The 21,109-nt window shown below is 42.9% G+C and overlaps 2 protein-coding genes across 6 annotated transcripts; both read left to right on the plus strand.

The window, feature by feature from the left end:
* Positions 1 to 1,565: 1,565 nt before the first annotated feature.
* On the plus strand, positions 1,566 to 17,568 carry LOC121768966 (putative disease resistance protein RGA3). 5 transcript variants are annotated; one of them, XR_006043453.1, is made up of 3 exons: positions 1,566 to 5,405; positions 5,542 to 5,634; positions 16,648 to 17,568. XR_006043453.1 is itself a non-coding variant. In XM_042165590.1 (2 exons), exons 1-2 carry the CDS (start codon positions 1,566 to 1,568, stop codon positions 2,905 to 2,907), a joined length of 1,272 nt encoding a protein of 423 aa, XP_042021524.1. In that variant the 3' UTR covers positions 2,908 to 3,318. The 5 variants fall into 5 exon arrangements, 1 of the variants encoding a protein (XP_042021524.1); XR_006043452.1 differs by having other exon boundaries at positions 1,566 to 5,634; XR_006043455.1 differs by lacking the exon at positions 5,542 to 5,634.
* Positions 3,514 to 4,182, plus strand: LOC121766985 (disease resistance protein RGA2-like). Its single transcript, XM_042163206.1, has one exon. The coding sequence runs from the start codon at positions 3,514 to 3,516 to the stop codon at positions 4,180 to 4,182; it is 669 nt and encodes a 222-aa protein (XP_042019140.1).
* Positions 17,569 to 21,109: the final 3,541 nt, after the last annotated feature.

Consider the following 21,109-nt stretch of genomic DNA (forward strand, 5'->3'; position numbering starts at 1 on the left):
GGACTGGACTTTTATATTAATTATTTAATTTATCGGATCCAACACGGAATTGAGTCCAATAAATATATTCCTCACGGAAAGGAGTTATCTATACGCATAATCATTTATTTCACAAATATCTCGTCCAACAACAATTAATTCACCATCATAAGTCACGGACTTTGCAAAAATAATAGCATTAATTACAAGTACTTTAGGGTTCTCAAATTAGGTTTAGAAAAACGGGGCGTTACAGGGTCGTTCTTTAAAAATAAAAATTTTAAAATCTTTTTATTTTAAGAGATGAACCCCACAATCCACTAACTCTGTTTTTTCACTATTTTTTCTCTTCTCTCTCTTACTTTAATCATTATTCTTTTCCTCTCTCTTAATTAATTTACTAATTTTTCTCACTTACCTTGCCAATTGTGTATTAAAATCGGTGTCGTTTCAAATATTTTTATTTTTTGAATACAGAGGGAGTATGTTTTGAAAGATTATATTTTGTATCAAGAACATCTTCAATCTGGTTACTCAAACCAAAAGGAAAAATAAGGAAAAATGAATGGAAAAAATTGAACTCATTTAGGCATTTATTAAACAATTTCTACAGCCAATTCAAATCACAAACAAAATAAATATAATCTCCCTATTTCTTCGAAATTTTAGCCAAAACTTGTTGAATCCAGAAACTTCTAACAATTTTCACTCAAAGAATAAAAACCGAAGCCAATTCAACGACATAGAGAATAGCCTTACACATTTTATTGAACACTTCGAATGCAATAACTATCTTTCGACGTTTTCTCCCAAATTTTATACTCCCATCTCCGTCCACAAAAAATATGGCATATTTACCATTTTTTTGCTGTCCACAAAAAATAGAGCACATTCATTTATGGAAAGTTTCCACTAACACTACTTCTTTCTTATTTTTTTTAATTCTCTCTAACTTTACTAATTATGCATTAAAACCCGTGTCATTCACCAATCACTCTATTTTCTGTGGATGGAGGGAGTACTATTTATAATACTCCCTCTGTCCCATCCTAAATGAGACGTATTCCTTTTTGGTAAGTCCCAACATAAGTGAGACGTTTCCTCTTTTGGCAACAATCAACTCACTCCTCTCTCCTACTTTTTCCTATCATCTCTCCTACTTTATTCACTCTCTTACTTTATTCTTTATTTCTCTTTCTTACTTTATCTTTTTTTTTTACTTTTTTCTCTCTTTTTCTTTCTTACTTTACCCTCTCTTACTTTACTACTAATAATTTAATTCACTAAACACCACCAACTAAATTCTTGTGTTAAAATTGAAACGTCTCACTTAGACCGGGACGGAGGGAGTAATAGGTTGATAATTAGGTGCATATTCATGCTAATTGCAAACACATACGAAAAAGTTGTCGGCAAGAATTGAGATACTGTATGAAAATGGGAGCCAACATGAAAGGCTGTAAAGTGTAAACTGTACTGCAGCAAACCATTCATCCTTATCCCTTTCTTTTTCTACTCTCTCCTTCAGTCCTTCTCTCTATTCCAATTATCCATTTCTCATCCCGAATCAGTTACAATCTCAACCAATGGAAGGAGAAGCTGTCGCCGCCGTCGTTAAAGTTTTAGTTCAAAATCTCATCGACCATACCAAGAATGAGATCTCATTAATCCGAGGTCTCGACAAAGAAGCAGAAAAGCTAGCTTGGAGTTTAGATACAATCCAGCAATTGTTGAATGATGCTCCCGGTGGGGCTATCAAAAGCTGGCTGAGGAAGCTTGAAGATGTAGCGTTTGATGCTGACAACGTTTTGGATGAACTCAATTACCATCTTCTCTCCAAACAAATCAACTCTATTAAACCCATGAAACAAAAGGTACTCTCATGCTTCTCACCCTTGAGTCATATTGTGCATCCCAGAAGTATAGCTCTCAAAATCCAAGATATCAATGAGAATTTGGAGTCCATTTACAAAGAGGGAGCCGGGCTTGTCCTCGAGAAGAGGCTTGCCAATGAAGGGCCCAATTTGCCTCATGCTGCTTTTGAAACTGATTCCTTCTCACATGATCCAATTTTCATTGGGAGAGATGAGTTGGTGTCGGAAATAGTTGAGGTTATTAACACTGGTTCCGCAACTAATGTACGTGTAGTTTCTATCTTTGCCATTGTGGGAATGGGAGGATTGCGGAAGACAACCTTGACTAGGAATGTCTTCCACCATCCAAAGATAAAAACTCACTTTGGTTCACATCTTTGGGTGCACGTTTCTCAAATTTTTGATCCTATCATTCTTTTCAAGAAAATCCTCATATGCTTAACTTCTACCGATCAAGTTAAAGTTGAGAGTAGGGAAGATATTATGAAAAAGCTTCAAGAAGCTTTGAGAGACAAAACTTATCTTCTCATTCTTGATGATGTTTGGAATCAAGATCGTCCCAAATGGGATGATTTTATCAATTCTTTGGTTGGCGTCACTTCTACCAAGAGGAATGCAATTGTTATTACCACCAGAAATATGGAAGTCGCTTCAACTGTACAGTCACTTCATACACATGAGCGTAAAGGATTATCACATGAAGATTGTTGGTCAATAATCAAAGCAAAAACTTTTGAAAAAGAGGATATTCCATCAAAGTTTGAGGCCATAGGGATGAAGATTGCAACAAGATGTCAAGGTTTGCCATTAGCTGCTAATGTAGTTGGTGGAGCACTATGCAATAAATCGGAAGAAGAATGGCTCTCGATTGAAGAGAAATGGCTTTCACATGATGAAGGGGATCATATCACAAAGATATTGAAGTTGAGCTTTGATAATTTGTCTCTACCGTCACTCAAGAAGTGTTTTGTAAGTTGTTCGATTTTTCCTAAAGGTCGTAAAATTAAAAGTCAGGAACTAATTGAGTACTGGATGGCAGAAGGATTCCTTGTAGCTAATGGAAGCAGTGAGATGGAGTACTTGGGCGATAAATTTATGAAAGTTTTTCTACAAAACTCTCTACTACAAGTTGCAGAACGAGATGACTATGGAAATGTAGAGAGTTATGTGATGCATGATCTTGTGCATGATCTCGCATGTTCAATTTCGGGTTCCTCCAATAATACAAAAGTTGGGAGCTGAGTGAGATACATGATTCATGATGTAAAAAAGTCGTATTCCAAAAGAAGTGGCAAAATATTTGCGTACATCATTGTTCGAGGGAAGCATTTATGGTAGCAAGTTTGCAGATTTCGAGCATCTACATGTTTTAGTTCTTGATGATGATGAATGTAGAATGTTTCCAAGTTCGATAAGGAAGTTGATACATTTAAGGAAACTTGATATTTCGTCGACGCGTATAAAATATTTGCCGAACTGGATTGGTGATCTCCATCACTTGCAAACATTAAACACAGGTACAAGAAAATTGAAGGAACTGCCTAGTTCTCTGAAGTACTTGGTTAATTTAAGGCATCTGTATATTAAGAAGTCGTCCTTGCCAGCCGGAATTGGGAGTTTAACTTCTCTCCGGACGCTAGAGTATTTTATAGTGGGTGCCATGAATGGATGCAAAATCGAAGAGCTCGGGAGTTTGAATAGTCTCAAAGGAACACTGGAAATTTCTAACCTTGAAAGGGTTGAAAACAAGGAAGAGGCTGAGCAAGCACGTCTATCTAACAAGTCAAAAATATTTAAGTTGCGTTTGACATGGAACATGCATAGAGAAGTTGAAACTACAAATGATGAGAATGTGTTGGAAGGCCTCCAACCTGACTCTAATATGAAGAGGTTAGAGATTGAAGGATTCAAGGGAAAAAGATTTCCATCATGGACTGGAAATATGGTAATTGAAAATGTGTCTCAAGGTTGTTGGGTACCACTTAACAAGTTGATTGAGATAAAACTCTCCAATTGCTCAGAATGTGAAGAAATCCCATTGTTTGGGCAGTTGCGAAATCTCAAGTCTCTTTGGTTAGAAGGATTGAAAAATTTGAAGGAAATAAATTCTTCTTTCTATGGATTAGTGAATGAGGAGACCCGTATTATTTTTCCAGCTCTAGAAAGGCTCGTGTTGGTTGAAATGCCTAAGCTGACAGAGTGGGCAAAAGTAGAATCTCCAAGCGCAAGTGATGTCAAGGTGTTTCCTAACCTTCAACACTTGGAGATCTCTAAGTACAAGCAATTGATGAGTTTTCCTAATTATTCGTGGTCATGCCTCAAAATTTAATAATCAAGGGGACTGGGAGCATGCCTTTAACATACATATTCAAGACAAAATTAAATTTGCTAACAGAGCTTTGCTTAAAAGGAATAGATGATCTGGAAAATCTTCCAAATTAGTTATTCTATAACAGTCCCAATCTCTTGGAGTTAAGTATAAGAAGGTGTTCCAATTTGAGAGAATTACCAGATGCTCTAGGCACCCTCAGTTCTTTGGAGAATTTGATTATAAGAGAGTGTCCAAATTTGGAACGAGTAGCAATTATTGGTGCACAAGAATCACAAGGAAGCTTTGCATGTCTTAAAAGGTTGGAGATTTGTGAATGCAAAGCTTTTGCTATACTTTCCATGTGAAATGGTAGGATCCTTGCTTGAGGAACTGAAGCTGAAGAATTTAAGTAGCCTAAAGAGTCTACCCGGAATAATTGATTGTCTGCCGAAATGGCCTTGTCTAACACGTTTAGAAATTAATGGTGTTTCTCAGTTTATGGCCATTTATTTTAGTTATAAGTTAGAATTAGATGTTAGTATGGAGGGATCTATGGAGACTGTTGATGGCTTATTGTAAGAGCGTCCACTATGGCACGGACGCCCGACCGCCGCGCCGCCCCCCCTTCTCTCACAGCCGCCCCACCGCCGCGGCGCCCGCATCCGCCCCGTTTCCACACTATAGGGCGCCGCGGCTATAGCCCCACTCCTTCTCTCTCTGCCACCCTCAGCCGCGTCCTCGCCCCGCACGCGGCGATTCCGCGTCCGCCGTCCCTCCCCTCACCCGCCGCGTCCACCCCCGCGGCGGACACCCTTCCCACTATAAGCCGCCCCGCTTCCGCCTCGCCATCGCCCCGCTCGCGGCTATAGCCGCGTCCACGTTATAGTGGACGCTCAACTCCTACTCACTTAAGGTATTAAAATTGAAAGGGAGGGAAGGTTGGGGAAATTTGCCAGAATCAATTCAACATCTCACCTCTATTCATTGGTTAAAGATAGAGAATTATGGAATCGAAGAGTTGCCTGAATGGTTGGGGAACCTCTCATCTGTAACATTGGTGGATTTACACAATTGCAAGAAGTTAAGGAGTCTACGTGCACTGCGTGGCCTCACGTTACTTCGATACTTAGATATTAAAGGCTGCCCAGAAATAAGTATTGAACAACAAAGTGATGCAGCTGATTCCCAATGGCCCAACATTTGCAATATCCGCTACATTAAGATTAATGGAGAAATAATAGGTGAATATGAATACATTTTGTTGTTTCCTTTTTATAGAAGCAGTTGCATGTCTAATTGCTCACCACCACATTATATTGACTTTCAGTGACTTGTTGATTTAACCTTTTCTCCGTTAATCCTTTTTGTGTTTGATAGTTGAAGCGGGAAGGAGAAAACGTAGTAAGAGTTTGTTGAGTGGGTGTCTCTAAAGTGCTTATTTGAACTGCTCAACCTTTCTTCATTTTAATGGTAAGAAACCTCACATTGCGATTTGAAGTGCAAGAGTGTGTAGTGCTATGCTCATGTTATAAGCTTGATTCGTAAGTCCAGAGAATCCTCTAGATCACTGGGTCTAGGAACTCAGAGAACCTTCAGATGCCCGGTCGTTGGACACACTAACTCTGCTTCAAAACCCTCAACCTGCTACACTATTAATTAGTATAGGGAAGTAGGGATCGATCCCACGAAGACAGACGTGTTGGAATGCATTTTAGAGGACTTTGGTAAGGTTTGGCTGCTGCCACGCAACTTGGGGTTGAGATTTAAACTACTGGATCGAGGAACCGAGAATGAAATTTACCTAACAGCTAGGAAATAGAAAGTTCGAGAACATGCATTTTGACAAGACTTACGTTAACAACTAAAATTCATCACCATGAAACTTCCTTAACAAGCAACAGATTTACCTAAAACAGCTAAACTAAATTGAAACATGCAGTGGGGACCAATTTCCCAAAACAGAAGTGTACGACAGAAAAGCTGCCACACGGTGGTTATCCCAGATCCGTTCTAACTACCAGTGATTGTTACCTCCTTCATTACGAAAACCACAAACATAAACAAAACAGAGAAAATAACCAGATCGGAATAGAGCTTACCAAATCGAACTTCGAACACGGTGATTTAATGGAAATTAAACAGATCTATAACTACTAGGTCTAGTAAACTGAAAACAGCAAAACTCATCCATAATCATGCAAAAACCCATCTCCCCTATTTCAGATTCAAACTCCGATCAACAATTCATTCCAGATTCAGTCAATAAACCGTCACAAAAACATAAATCCAACTTCATTCATCCTCATTCACGTAAATCTACTTCGATCAACTCCGATCTCAGCACCCGACATCAAAATTCAACAACCAACTCAAATCCAACATCAATTGCGAAAAGCATCCAACTATAAATCAACAACCAACATCAGAAACCAAGATAAAAACAGAAAGAAACATTTCCATAGCTAAATTAACTGATGTTCAAAAACAGCGGCAAATCGCCGCGCTTCCGGCAAGGAAATCGCGGTGAAACAAAACAAACGGAAAGTAGATTGTATCTTCGCCTCGCGTAGAGACTGTTGGGGTTTGTATACTAAAAGATGCTTCGAGCGTACATGCACTTGTACAGTTAGCTTGTGCATGTAAAAATCATGGATTAAATATGTCCGGTCAATGGTTTTGACCAAAGAATAAATGTGACGAGACATTTAATTTTGTGAAATTAAATGATATAGCGTCGATCTACATTTTACGTAGATAAATGTAGTATATTCACTTTCTCAAATCCGATTTCCGGTGAGTGAGAAATAGTGGATTAAAGTTGGGCATAATTAGCTTTTAATTAAAGCTTGGAGCATGTGCTTAGGGAATAATTAACTAGTGTTAATTATCCCACATTGGAAGATTAATACATCTTTAATGTGTTTAAATTAAGTGACTTTATGTTACTTAATAATTATAGTGGATCAATATGGGTGAAAAAGCCCACACGCGCGCGCCGCCGCCGCCGCCTGCCGAGCCCGAGCCCGAGCCCGAGCCCGAGCCCGAGCCCGTGCCCGTGCTCGTGCTTGTGGGCGCGGGCCGCGGGCCCGGGCCCGGGCCCGAGCCCGATCTCGATCTCGATCTCGATCTTGGACTTGGACTTGGACTTGGACTTGGACTTGGACTTGGATCTTGGCAATTGGTCTTTGGGTGGTCTTTGGGCTTGGGGCTTGGCCCAAACTATTCTTTTTGGACCACCGCCGAGTCAGCAATCCAAGTGGCTTGACACGTCGTCAAGCGAGGCACAGTCACGGCTGCCATGTGAGAAATCCACACGCTCCACATGCGAAAGGCACACGCCTGCCACACGCTCGTCGGTTACGAATCTGCCATGATGAGCCTTCATGGCTCGGTTGACCCTGCATGGTGGCTTGGCAAGCATTCTCTGCATAAGCTCTCTCCCTCTCTCTGCATTGTCCTTTTGTCGAAGCTCTGCTCTCTCCTCCATCCCGTTCGCCGGAGCTCTACTGATTGCGGTGCTGCATCACTAGAGACGTAGCCGTTTTACCTTTGGGGACGACACGCCAAACCGAAGAGCACTACCGGGGCGTATCTCGTCTTGCGGGAAGAGGCCTCCTCGACTCGGCTAATCATACTGGTTTAGTAGTTTCGATTCTACGTTGTAATTTTTAAGTTCAGTTCCTCCTTTTCTTTTCTTTTGGGTTGTATTACGCCCGGTTTTGTTATCTCTTGTAATCCAGAAACCAACAATCGCAAGACGAGATAACTTGCCTTTGAAGGGATTTGGACCTTTTAAACTGAACTAAAAACTTTCGAAACTTAAACCTTTGCTGGAGATGTCGACTGAATCCAACAACGCTGCTGCCACCACCACCGCCGCCATTCCCTCCACCATGGCGACCACTGGACCAGTCAACACTTCATCGATTCCCTCGATGATGCCAACCCCCGGCTTCCCAGCTGCCTCATCCACCGTCCCTTGGGTTTGGGACAACCCCTTCGGGGCGTCCACTGGTTCCACCTTTGGTGGTTCGGTTGGTTCCACTTTTAGTGGTTCCTTCGGATCCTTTAATGGATCGAGTGTTGGTGCCTTTGGGCTCAATACTGGTGTTGGATCTTCCGGGATCAACACGAATGTGGGGGGCACTATGCCCAACACGAACATGGGGGGCTTTATGCCCAACCAAGTTGTTGGCTCCTTCGGGGGCAACGGAATTGGTTCCTTCAATGGACCAAGTGCGGCACCTATGGCACCAAGAATGATGCCACCCGCCGAGAAGCCACCAAAGTTTGGAGGATCTGACTTCAAGCGGTGGTACCAGAAGATGTTGTTCTACTTGACAACATTGGGCGTCGCCAACTTCCTCACGGAGTACGAGCCGCCCGCGCCAAGCGACCAAGAGACTAGGCTCGAAATCATGGCGGACTATGAGGCTTGGAGAAAAGGGGATTATCTATGTAAAAACTTTATTTTAAGTGCATTAGATGATAGCCTCTATAATGTATACTCCAATGTAACCACATCTAAACAAATGTGGGAAAGCCTAGAGAAGAAATATAGCATAGACAATGCTGCAGGGACTGAACAGGTTGTAGCATCCAAGTTTATGGACTACAAGATGGTCGACTCTCGACCCATCATGGAGCAAGTCCAAGAGCTCCAAATGATCATCCACTCCTTAGTGGCTGAAGGGATGACCTTGCCCGATAAGTTCCTAAGGTGCACGATCATTGACAAACTCCCTCCAAGTTGGAAGGACTTCAAGAGTTATCTCAAGCACAAGCGAAAGCAGATGACCCTTGAAGACTTGATCGTGAAGTTGCGCATTGAGACCGACGTGCGCAAAAGTGATCAAAAGGCTAAGGGCTTCACCCCAAATGAAGCCAAAGCCAACCTGTTGGAGCGGGGCGGTCCCTCCAACAAACGCCCTCGCCCAAACCGTCCAAACGACAAAGGGAAGGGAAAGCAGCCTTCAAAGAAGTTTGAAGGCGACTGCTACAAGTGTGGCAAACCAGGCCACTTTGCTAAAGACTGCCGCAGCAAGAAGAAGAAGCCGGCTGCCCACGTCGTTGAGAAGGAGTTCAAGGACTGGGATGAGAACGACCTCATTGCTGTGGTCACTGAAGAGGTCAACCTTTTTAACAACAACAAGGGTGGCTGGTATATTGATACCGGCGCCACTGCACATGTTTGCGCAGATAGGAGTATGTTCTCCACCTACAACAACGTTGAAGGGAGAAAGATAAACATGGGGAATCAAGCCTCGTCTGAAATCCTCGGAGTTGGTGATGTAATTCTCAAGATGACGTCTGGCGTCTCAATCACCTTGAAGGATGCGCTGCACGTTCCGGACATCCGGAAGAACCTAGTTTCAGGATCAATACTAGTGAATAAGGGTTTTAAACTTGTATTTGAATCCGATAGGTTTGCATTGTATAAGTTTGGGAAGTCCCTCGGAAAAGGTTATGTAACCGACGGACTTTTCAAGCTTAGTGTAGCAACACTGCGTGTTCCAAAGCCACTGGCTAATAAGAATAAAGCATCTACTTCCTCTTATTTGATTGAGTCTTCAAATTTGTGGCATTGTAGATTGGGACATGTAAATTCAAAAGCCATTAAAAGATTAGTAAATTTAGATTTACTAAAGGCTAATGAAGTGGATAATCAAGATAAATGTGAAATTTGTCTTGAAGCAAAAATGACTAAGTTGCCGTTTCATTCGGTTGAACGAAGCACAAAACCCCTTGAATTAATTCACACGAATGTATGTGATTTAAAGATGGTGCAAACAAGAGGTGGTAAAAAGTACTTTATCACTTTCATAGATGATTGCACAAGATATTGCTACATTTATCTTTTAAGAAGTAAAGATGAAGCAATCGAGGCGTTCAAAAATTATAAGAACGAAGTTGAGAATCAACTTGGTTGTAAAATCAAAATGATTCGAAGCGATAGAGGAGGCGAATATGTAGCCCCGTTTGAGGAGTTATGCAACGCAAGTGGTATAATTCATCAAACAACTGCTCCATATTCACCACAATCTAATGGTGTTGCAGAACGCAAAAATCGAACTCTAAAAGAGATGATGAATGCACTGCTTCTAACTTCAGGATTACCACATAACATATGGGGGGAAGCTGTTTTGACAGCCAACTATATCTTGAATAAGATCCCTCTCAAAGGAAAAGATGTCACTTCTTATGAGTTGTGGAAGGGAAGAAAGCCATCCTACAAATACCTCAAAGTGTGGGGGTGTTTGGCAAAGGTGATGGTTCCTCCGCCCAAAGAAGTTACAATCGGACCTAAGACGGTTGATTGCATCTTCATTGGATATGCACTTAACAGTAGTGCATATCGATTTGTTGTTCACAAGTCTGAAATATCGACTATCACAGTAGGAACAACAATTGAGTCAAGGAATGCTGTATTTCTCGAAAATACATTTCCTTGCAAAGACACGGAAAAAGTCTCAACCAATTCTGAGACAAGAATTGAAGAAGCCACTAGTTCTAAAAAAGTGGAAGAAGAAGCCACTAGTTCTAAATCAGCAGATGCGGAACCTGAATCGCGCAAGCGTGCAAGGCCCGATCCAAAAGATACAGTACTAAGACGTGGTAATAGAGTCAGAACACCAAAAACTTTTGGTCCTGACTACATTGCTTTCATGTTGGATGAAGAACCAACATCGATAAAAGTAGCCTTTGCTGGCCCAGACGGGCTGCATTGGAGAGAAGCTGTTCAAAACGAAATTGATTCAATTTTGCTAAACCACACATGGGTGTTGGTTGATTTGCCCGAAGGTGCTAAACCTTTAGGATGCAAATGGGTTCTTAAAAGAAAGTTTAAGGCCGATGGAACAGTTGATAAGTATAAAGCCCGACTAGTAGTAAAGGGTTTTAAACAAAAGGAAGGACATGACTTCTTCGATACATACTCACCTGTAACGAGGATTACTTTCATCCGCGTGCTTCTCGCGATTGCTGCATTGCACAATCTTGAGATTCACCAAATGGATGTAAAGACCGCGTTTCTGAATGGTGAACTCGAAGATGAAATCTATATGGAACAACCTGAAGGTTTTGTAGTACCTGGACAAGAGAAAAAGGTCTGCAAACTGGTTAAATCCCTCTATGGATTGAAACAAGCGCCATTGCAATGGCACTTGAAGTTGATAATGTGATGTTATCAAATGGGTTTAAAATCAACGAGTGCGACAAATGTGTCTACATCAAGAGCACTAATAACGGTCATGTTATAGTGTGTCTCTACGTTGATGATATGTTAATCTTGGGTAGCAACACTCAAGTAATTAACGATACAAAGGCCATGTTAAAGAGAAACTTTGACATGAAAGACATGGGTCTAGCCGATGTAATTCTTGGAATGAAGATTCTAAGAACGAATGATGGAATCATCTTAACACAATCACATTATGTTGAGAAGATATTGAATAAATTCAAAGCCTATGATGGCGCGCCGGTTAAGACTCCAATTGAACTCGACGTTCACTTGAGCAAGAACAAAGGCGAGCCCGTTGCTCAAGAAGAGTATGCACGGGTCATCGGGTGCATTATGTACTTGACTAATTGCACTCGACCTGACATCGTTTGTGCCGTGAACAAGTTGAGTCGTTACACGGGCAATCCAAGCAAAGAGCATTGGAGAGCTCTTGTAAGGGTTTTGAGATATTTAAAACATACTCAAAACTATGGGCTACGCTTCTCGAGATACCCCCCGGTACTTGAAGGGTACTGTGATGCCAATTGGATATCTGATAATAGAGACTCACTTTCGACAAGTGGATACGTCTTTACTATTGGGGGTGGTGCTGTATCGTGGAAATCCACAAAACAGACATGTATAGCCCGATCAACAATGGAATCGGAGTTCATTGCCTTGGATAAGGCTGGTGAGGAAGCCGAGTGGCTTAAGAACTTCCTTGAAGACATTCCATGTTGGTCTAAGCCAGTGCCACCAGTGCTGATCCACTGCGATAGCCAAGCAGCTATTGGAAGGGCAAACAATGGCTTCTATAACGGTAAGTCTCGACATATACGTCGACGACATAACACCGTGAGACATTTGATCACAACAGGGGTGATTACAATTGACTATGTGAAGTCAATAGATAATATAGCGGATCCGCTAACCAAAGGGTTAAACCGTGATCAAATGAATAAGTTGCTAGAGGGAATGGGTTTGAAATCCACAAACTAAAGAATTGTCATAGTGGTAACCCAACCATGATGACTGGAGATCCCAAGAACTTGGTTCAAAGGGACAACTAAGCTATGAGAGTTCATGGAAAACACTCAAACCATATCTATTCCCTAAGAGCAACAGAGTGTTGGAGAACTTGCCTAGTGGTAAAGGCTAAGTCTATGACTTTTAATGGTTCTTAAAGATCTCAAAGAGATGGAGTTCTCAAAGAGACCAAGTATGGCAAGGTACTTGACTAAGAATCACCTATGTAAGTGCGAAGTGTGGTCGCTTCATAAAACGTACTTATGAATCCAAAGTGGTGTCCAAGACCGCAATGGACACAAAACGTGAGAACGGATGAGGTTGAGGTGTTTAAGCGTTAACACCATTGTCTCGGTGCACGCCGTGGGGGATTAGTTCAAAGCATCGCGCTACTAAGCCGCCTGTGTATCCGATGGTGTCGACTATGGAGGGTTCAAAGTCAACAACTACCTATCCTTATGCTTATATACCTCTCGAGGGTTGAGCTTATGTCTGCATGCATATGCATTTGGCTATTTCCACTCATGTGGGGGATTGTAAAAATCATGGATTAAATATGCCCGGTCAATGGTTTTGACCAAAGAATAAATGTGACGAGACATTTAATTTTGTGAAATTAAATGATATAGCGTCGATCTACATTTTACGTAAATAAATGTAGTATATTCACTTTCTCAAATCCGATTTCCGGTGAGTGAGAAATAGTGGATTAAAGTTGGGCATAATTAGCTTTTAATTAAAGCTTGGAGCATGTGCTTAGGGAATAATTAACTAGTGTTAATTATCCCACATTGGAAGATTAATACATCTTTAATGTGTTTAAATTAAGTGACTTTATGTTACTTAATAATTATAGTGGATCAATATGGGTGAAAAAGCCCACACGCGCGCACACGCGCGCGCCGCCGCTGCCGCCCCGCCCCGCCCGAGCCCGAGCCCGAGCCCGAGCCCGTGCCCGAGCCCGAGCCCGAGCCCGTGCCCGAGCCCGAGCCCGAGCCCGAGCCCGTGCCCGAGCCCGAGCCCGAGCCCGAGCCCGAGCCCGAGCCCGAGCCCGATCCCGATCCCGATCCCGATCCCGATCCCGATCCCGATCCCGATCCCGATCCCGATCCCGATCCCGATCCCGATCCCGATCCCGATCCCGATCTCGATCTTGGACTTGGATCTTGGATCTTGGCAATTGGTCTTTGGGTGGTCTTTGGGCTTGGGGCTTGGCCCAAACTATTCTTTTTGGACCACCGCCGAGTCAGCAATCCAAGTGGCTTGACACGTCGTCAAGCGAGGCACAGTCACGGCTGCCACGTGAGAAATCCACACGCTTCACATGCGAAAGGCACACGCCTGCCACACGCTCGTAACCTGCATTGTCCTCTATCCCGTTCTCTCCTCTCTCTGCATTGTCCTTCTGTCGAATCTCTGCTCTCTCCTCTATCCCGTTCGCCGGAGCTCTACTGATTGCGGTGCTGCATCAATAGAGACGTAGCCGTTTTACCTTTGGGGACGACACGCCAAACCGAAGAGCACTACCGGGGCGTATCTCGTCTTGCGGGAAGAGGCCTCCTCGACTCGGCTAATCATACTGGTTTAGTAGTTTCGATTCTACGTTGTAATTTTTAAGTTCAGTTCCTCCTTTTCTTTTCTTTTGGGTTGTATTACGCCCGGTTTTGTTATCTTTTGTAATCCAGAAACCAACAGTGCATGTATACAAGAAACGCCACGTCCACTTGTTTACCTATTTATGAGAATAGATAATATAATATAATGGTTTATTATTGAAATATGATAAACAAGTCTAAGGCTTTTTACTAAGAAGGTCAAGTAGGGAAATTCGATGAATCTCCTCGTGAGTTTTCCAGTAGGGGACTTGGCCAGATCTAGTAAGAAGAAAAACGTATTCATAGATAGGCTTTGGCTACCTATTGGTACGGTTGCAGTGTTTGTGATAATTCTCTCTTACCTAAGACGAGATTAGTAACACCGGTGTGGTAAAGCACTGAAAGGATCTAATACGAAATGTATTCTTTATTGCTATCTACTGTAAGAATATATTTCAGAAAGTTTAGTATTTTCTAGTCTATGGAATTAATATCAATATTGTTTATTCAGTCATACGCCACTTTGACTTATCAATATGTGAGAGTTTGTATGTAACTCAAGTTCATGATATGTTGGGTGGTAGTAATTGAATAACATGAAGGTATTGGAATATTATTTCATAGAATTCGCGTGCCCAGTGTGGTATGATTAAATCCCCAAGAGGTGTTTGAAAAAGAAATTTATTATTCAGAAATCTGCGCAGTTGGAATTTAATTCCATGAATAATAAATAAAGTTTCAAACTAGAAAAACTCTTTGGAGAATTAATTTAATTCAAGTCATATAGCAGACGAAAGAATTAAATTGAAGGATTGAGATAATCTTAAACGCGGGAAATATTATAAAATAAAATGGACCCAAGTTATTTATAATTTGGTGATTTAAGTGGGAGTGCAATATTATTCTTTAGTGGAACAAAATAATATTCCATTCAGCGTCGCTGCTGTCGTTGCCGGGAGACGCGACGCCGCTGCTGCTGTTGGACGTCGACTCCTCCGTCGCCTGACGCCACTGCTGCCGTTGGCGGTTGCTGTCGGAGGGGAGGAGCTTTGTCGTCGCTGCTGTCTTCGCTGGAAGGGAGCTGCTGCTATCGCCGATGCATCCCTCCGTCGTCGGGTCAGGTCGTGGCAGAAGACGCAGCGCCTTCGTCGTCTGCAGTTCGTCTCTACCGTGGTCAGCTCGCTGTTTGAACAGTCCAGAAACGACCCCGCACAGCCCCGAGACACCCCGAACCCAACCCGAACAACCCCAAAACAGCCTCGAAAGCTAAGTTCTCATTCAAATTATGTTCTTTCGTGTTTTCGATTAACCACGGCGGGTGTTCGATTGACGTTTATTGTTGAATTTGTTTGAATTACTTGTGGGAGGTGGATGTATGAAATATGTGATGAGATACATGCTAACAAAAATTTGTGCTTTTGAAAAATGGGTAGAGTTTATACCTCAAAGAATTGAACTTGGTTTGGGAAGAAAGAATGGCAACAACTTCTTCTCTCAGCTCTCTCTCGGCTCCCTCTCCTCTCTCTCTTTGTTCTTGTTGTAAAGTATATTGTGAGGAGTTAGGGGAGGGAATACATGAAGGAACTTTTGTAATAATGTATGACCTTTGGGTGTAGGATTAAATGGGGGAGGTGGAAGGTGGAGGAGTTGAAAGATGAAGAGCCTCCATGGTGGAAGGAATCGGCGCACAAAAAGAAGGAAGAAGAAGAAATATATATATATTTTTTTGGGCTTGCACTAGCCAAAATTTTCCATGAAGCAATTTGGGCTCAACATTTTACTTGTGGAGTTGGGCTTAAGTTGTAAAAGAAAGAAATTTGGATGGCCCAACATTCTTAAAATTTAATAAGGACATTTGGGCTTTGATTAGAATTGATTTGGCTCAAAAAGTAAAATTTTTCTCTCGACAAAAGAAACAAGGTCGAAAAATTTTCAAATGTACAAACGACGGTCCTTTCAAGAAAAAAATGGTAGAAAAAGTCGCGGTGTTACAGACCCCTTGTAATAGATTTGGTTTGTTGGTTGGGACACCTTCTTGCAAACTTGATGTGAATTATGATGAACCTTTCCTATATGTTGAACTTGAGCTTGTCAATTTGTGGAAGGGTATTTCTTATTTGAGCAAGAATGATGTGTTTATGATTGAAAATGATTGTTTGTTGCAAGAGCGTGAGAATAAGATTTTTGTGCATAGGCACCTCTTGATAACTTTCCTTTTTGCACCATATGAGGACCTTTTCTTGTGTATGCCTAGTCTTGTTAAGAATGCCAAATCTTTTGGGAAGATGTTGAAGAACATGGGAATAGGTAGTGTGAGCATGCTTGAGACAAAAATAGTCAAATGGTGTGATGCTTGTGTGATGTGGCGTAATACTTGTTTTCCATGCATGACAATTAAGCCGCTCAATGGGGTTGGCATGTTTTATTGTCATTTTGTCAAAGACTATGCATCCCATGGTTTTGTTTGGGACTTCAATGTAAAAGATTGCCTAGATTTTTGTTTCCACATACCTTATGTCTTAATTTTGAGCTTGTTAGGACGTGTCCACCATCTTGGTGTGATGACTTCTATTATGGTCGATAGTGGTCTTAATCATTATCATCCTACATTGATATTTGATTTGCTCTCGTTCTATTTTATAGGTGTGCGGAATCCGGATTTGAGGGCAAATCCTTCCCAAGGAGGGGAGGGTGATATGACCACGGGTGCTAGACGTCAAGAGTCTTCACCTCGACGTGAGCCATGGATTGATTGGGGTCCAAGGAAGAGAGTGAAGACATGCCAAGGATTCAATAAAGCTAGAGGGCCTCCTGAGGGTGCGAGGAATAGAGAAGGCTCGGATTTGAGGACAAATCCTTTCCAAGAAGGGGAGGATGATACGATCATGGAAGCCGTGTGTCAAGGATTTCAACTACAGCTGGATTCCACCGGCAATCTTCCTATCCAAATGATAGCAAGATGCACAGAGCTATGAAACTGCCACATTGTCTTCTTCTTGAAATAAGCTTCGCGTGGGTATCTTGCACATCCCAATCGGAGTCCGGATGAGGGAGTTATGGCCGTTTTACAGAAGTTGCACAGAGCTCCAAAAGGAACACCCGGGCGGGTGTTTTGCACCCTGCAATTCACCCGACCGGGTGAAATGATTTCGAGGTCCAGAGAGAACACCCGGGTGGGTGTTTTGCACCCTGCAATTCACCCGACCGGGTGAATCATCCGAGACTTAGATTTTATGGGCCTTTTCTTGGAATTTGGCCTTCAACTATAAATAGGACTTTATCTCCTTTTCTTCGTAGAGTTGATTGATGAATTAAGATATCTCCTTTGTGAGTTTTTCCTTTTTGAGGATTGTATCCAAATTCCTTCGTTGAAGGTTGCTTGTTTCAATTTCATAGATTGATTCAAGTAGAGGTATGCATCAATGGAGTTTATCCATTGAGTAGTGGAGCCAAAGGGTGATAGAGCTAATGAAAGTTGTCTAGGGTTGTCTCCATTTCTTTGGTTAAGGTCCTATGGTTGTAGCTCTTTTATCTCATCATTATACACATGTTTTTCATCTCTAATCTACCATCCTTTCTTGTTTGATTCAATTTTTGTGGTTGGATCTTTTGTTATCTTTGGTGTTTATTGTCAAATTGAAAATCAATCTAACAAAAATATCTAGATCAAGCATCACAAATGGGTAATTCCTTGGGAGATGGATCTTTAAATCACATGGATCCACATCATTTGGTATCTAGAGCCTGGTACCCACTAGGTGTTTGATCTATTGCTTCTTTGTGTTTTCTTTCTTTCCTTATTTTGCTCTGTTTTTGTTGGGATGATCGGATCGATCAAATGTGCTTGGATTAAGCTAATTTTTGGTTTGTATGATCTATGTTATGTGTCCTAGCATTCTGCAAAATTTCTTCAAACAATTCCTTCGTTTGCCTAGATAACTGGGGATTTACATCAATCTCACAAAAATATCTAGATCAAGTATCACAAATGGGTAATTCCTTGGGAGATGGATCTTAAATCACATGGATCCATATCATCCCACTTCACTCAAGCTTGTCTCCAAGAAATCCTAGTGAAGGGGGGAACAGGGCAGTTTGTGCGCACACAAACAAAAAAAAAACAAGCATCACGAAACGTATATGTACAAAACAGACTTCTCACACTTAGACCGGACACCGGGCTAAGTGGGAGAAGACACTATTGCTAAATAGACAAAAAACATGCTTTATAAACACAAACTTCTCACACTTAGACCAAAGATTGGGCTAAGTGGGAGATAACACATATATACATAACACACATGCTAAAACACATATTCACAGAAACAAACATGCAGAGAATAAACAAAAGATGAAAAGATAAAAATAGGAAAATTACTGAAATGTAAATTTACTTGGTCATTGGCCCTCGCGGGAGCCAGACCTGGGTGGTACCCTGGGGAGGTTCACTTTCACCTTCATCTTTGCCGGCGACTCCGGCTCTTCTTCCTCGATCTCGGGTTGCTTAGACATGGGTTTCCTTCCAGACAAGGGCGCTATGGGCTTGGACACGGATGGGGTTGCCACAGCTTAGATACGGATAGGGCCTCTGAAGAGATGAGCTTCCTTGACCTGGCTGTCTGGTCTCACTGCTGGATCCAGGAGGCAGCCTTTGCTGGGTCAGGGGAAATTTCTTGCCTAGCCAATCGGCCATTTTCATCATAATTTTTACCGCGTCCGCCATGAGATCACTCTGCGCGGACGATTTCCCCACCAGGTCAGTGATGCTCCCTTTGAGGGCTTGCATCTCATCTCGGACTCCACCGAGTTCCTTCCAAATCTCCCCCATCTCTTTCTTCAACTCTTCATAGTCTATACTGGCCACCGCCTCTAGTCCATCCACTTCTCGCTTCACCACAGGCTCCGCCTTCCCTACTTCATAGAAGCACACATCCTTGCCATCCATGTAGAGGAGCCCCTTATTGAAAAAGTACTCCACGCTGAATGACTCTGGAGGCTCACACATGATCACCTCGGGTGCAGATTTGGCTATCTTCATGATTATATTGCGTTGGAGGTAAGCACCGAGGAGATGGAAAGTGTACATGTGGCGGGAGGGGTTGGTAGTCATCTGATGACACGCTTGAGCTATCCAATAGCCCAGGTGAACCTTAATCTCCTTTGCCATGCACCAGGTGAAGTAGAGGTCCGCAGTGGTGAGGGCAGAGTTGGCTGTTCCCATCAGATTATATTCGATAAACACTTGAGCAAAGCGGAGGAGGCGGTCGGAGATGTGGAAGCCCTTGGATTGGCTAGTCTTAAAGGTCCCCACCCTCTTATGGGTAATGAATTCCCAGGCTGACTGCGGCTTGAAACCAGGGGTGTACTTTGGGGCTCCGACCATGCGCTCGTTCCAGATACCTTCCTCATCTTCCGCGTGGGTGAACAAACCCATCATCAGGGACCACTATCTTATGCTCATCTCATACTCCTCGTTGAATTATCGGAACGTGATGGAGTCGGCGTCTAAGTCAGTTGTGGACTTGAGTCGGAAAGTGGAAAAGAACTCCCGTGCTAAAGTTGTGGGCACCTCAGCCGTGCTATGGTTCATTAGCCATTCGAACCCTATAGCACTGATGTAGTTGAGGAATTCCTTGTCCGACTCAATCTCCCTCAGCGCCTTTGGGTCATATTGTTTCCCAGACTTGGCCAGCTTCCCAGGGGCACTTCGTTCCTTGTACGTTTGTGCCCTCCGTGGGTTGTCAAACTCGCCCATCTCCTTTAGCAGCTTCTTGGTTATCCAAACCTCGACCCTCTCGTAGTTGAGCTCCTCTTCTTGCTCCTCATCTTCTTCTTCTTTTGGCTCACTGTCTGGGCTGGGTCCTTTAAACTCCTTAGCGTAGGGGACCTTAGTGGCTGCGGTAAGTGGTTCCTCAACTCGCTCGACAGAGGGAGCTTTCCTCGACCTCTTAGGCGGGATGGTAGCAGCATGCTTACCCTTACGCTTACGCTCAGCGGCCAAGCGTCTTTCCTCCGCATCCTTCAGCTCATTCCCAGACCCGGGAGTTTCATCCTCCATCTCGACTCCTGCCACTGGGGCACGGAACACCAATCTCTTCGGGTGGGTAGGCTCGTCCGCCTCTTCCACCAAGCTTCTCCTGGCCATCCGTCTGGCCTCCCTATTTTTAATGGGTGTGTCCTCATCTTCTGGTACATTGACCAGATTCACGATCTCTGTAAGCCCACCTCCATCGGGCTCCTGTACTTCAATATTCATAGGGGTTTCCCCCTCAGCAACTTCACTCGCGGTCTCCCCCTCAGAATTTTTAACAACAGGGGTTTCCCCCTCAGCAAACACAATCGGGGTTTCCCCCTCAGAATTTTTAACAATAGGAGTTTCCCCCTCAGTAAACACAATCGGGGTTTCCCCCTCCAGACCACCATGAACAAGGGTTTCCCCCTCATCAGATTCAACTGGGGTTTCCCCCTCACCAACTCCAGAGACAACAAGGGTTTCCCCCTCGACCTCATTACCAGATATAGGGGTGTCCCCCTTCTCACCATCATCACCAGCAGTAAGGGTTTCCCCCTCAACCTCCTTTTCGTCCACCATCATGCGCTCCATCCCTCCACCAGTCCACCGTCGACCGCCCCTCCGTCATCCTTCTCCGAATTTTGTCCTTCCTCGTTCGCTCTATGGACTGCCTCTACATGCGGTTGATTTTAGGCAGAAGCTTCAATTGAAACCTGGGACTCCTCGGTGGGTAGGACCGGGACTTGGGCTGTTGTATCTTCGGGAACCGATTGTTGTGGTGGTGGTGCGGATGTGGCCTCGACTGATTTCTTCTTCCCTCGCATCGTTAAAAAGACGGCGAAGAACTGCCAACTTGACTTCTAACAATACCACACTTAGGAAACTATCAAAGGTAAAACGCCAAGTTCCCAGGTCAGGGGGTTATAGATAAGACAACATTTTCCCTGAGGATCTTGGTGTTTCGAAAATATTTTTGGAAGATTAAATTTTTCTTTGATTGGATTTTTTCCTTTTTTAATTTTGAAAATGTATTTACATTATTTACAACTACATCTGAGTATTCTTGAGATTCCCTGGACCAGTGCATAGATT

This window comes from Salvia splendens, chromosome 15, assembly GCF_004379255.2.
Source record: "Salvia splendens isolate huo1 chromosome 15, SspV2, whole genome shotgun sequence".
NCBI classification, from domain to species: Eukaryota; Viridiplantae; Streptophyta; class Magnoliopsida; order Lamiales; family Lamiaceae; genus Salvia; species Salvia splendens.

Bases quoted from the DNA above. Each gene is read 5' to 3' on its own strand.
- LOC121768966 (XM_042165590.1), top strand. From the start codon at position 1,566: ATGGAAGGAGAAGCTGTCGCCGCCGTCGTTAAAGTTTTAGTTCAAAAT.
- LOC121766985 (XM_042163206.1), top strand. From the start codon at position 3,514: ATGAATGGATGCAAAATCGAAGAGCTCGGGAGTTTGAATAGTCTCAAA.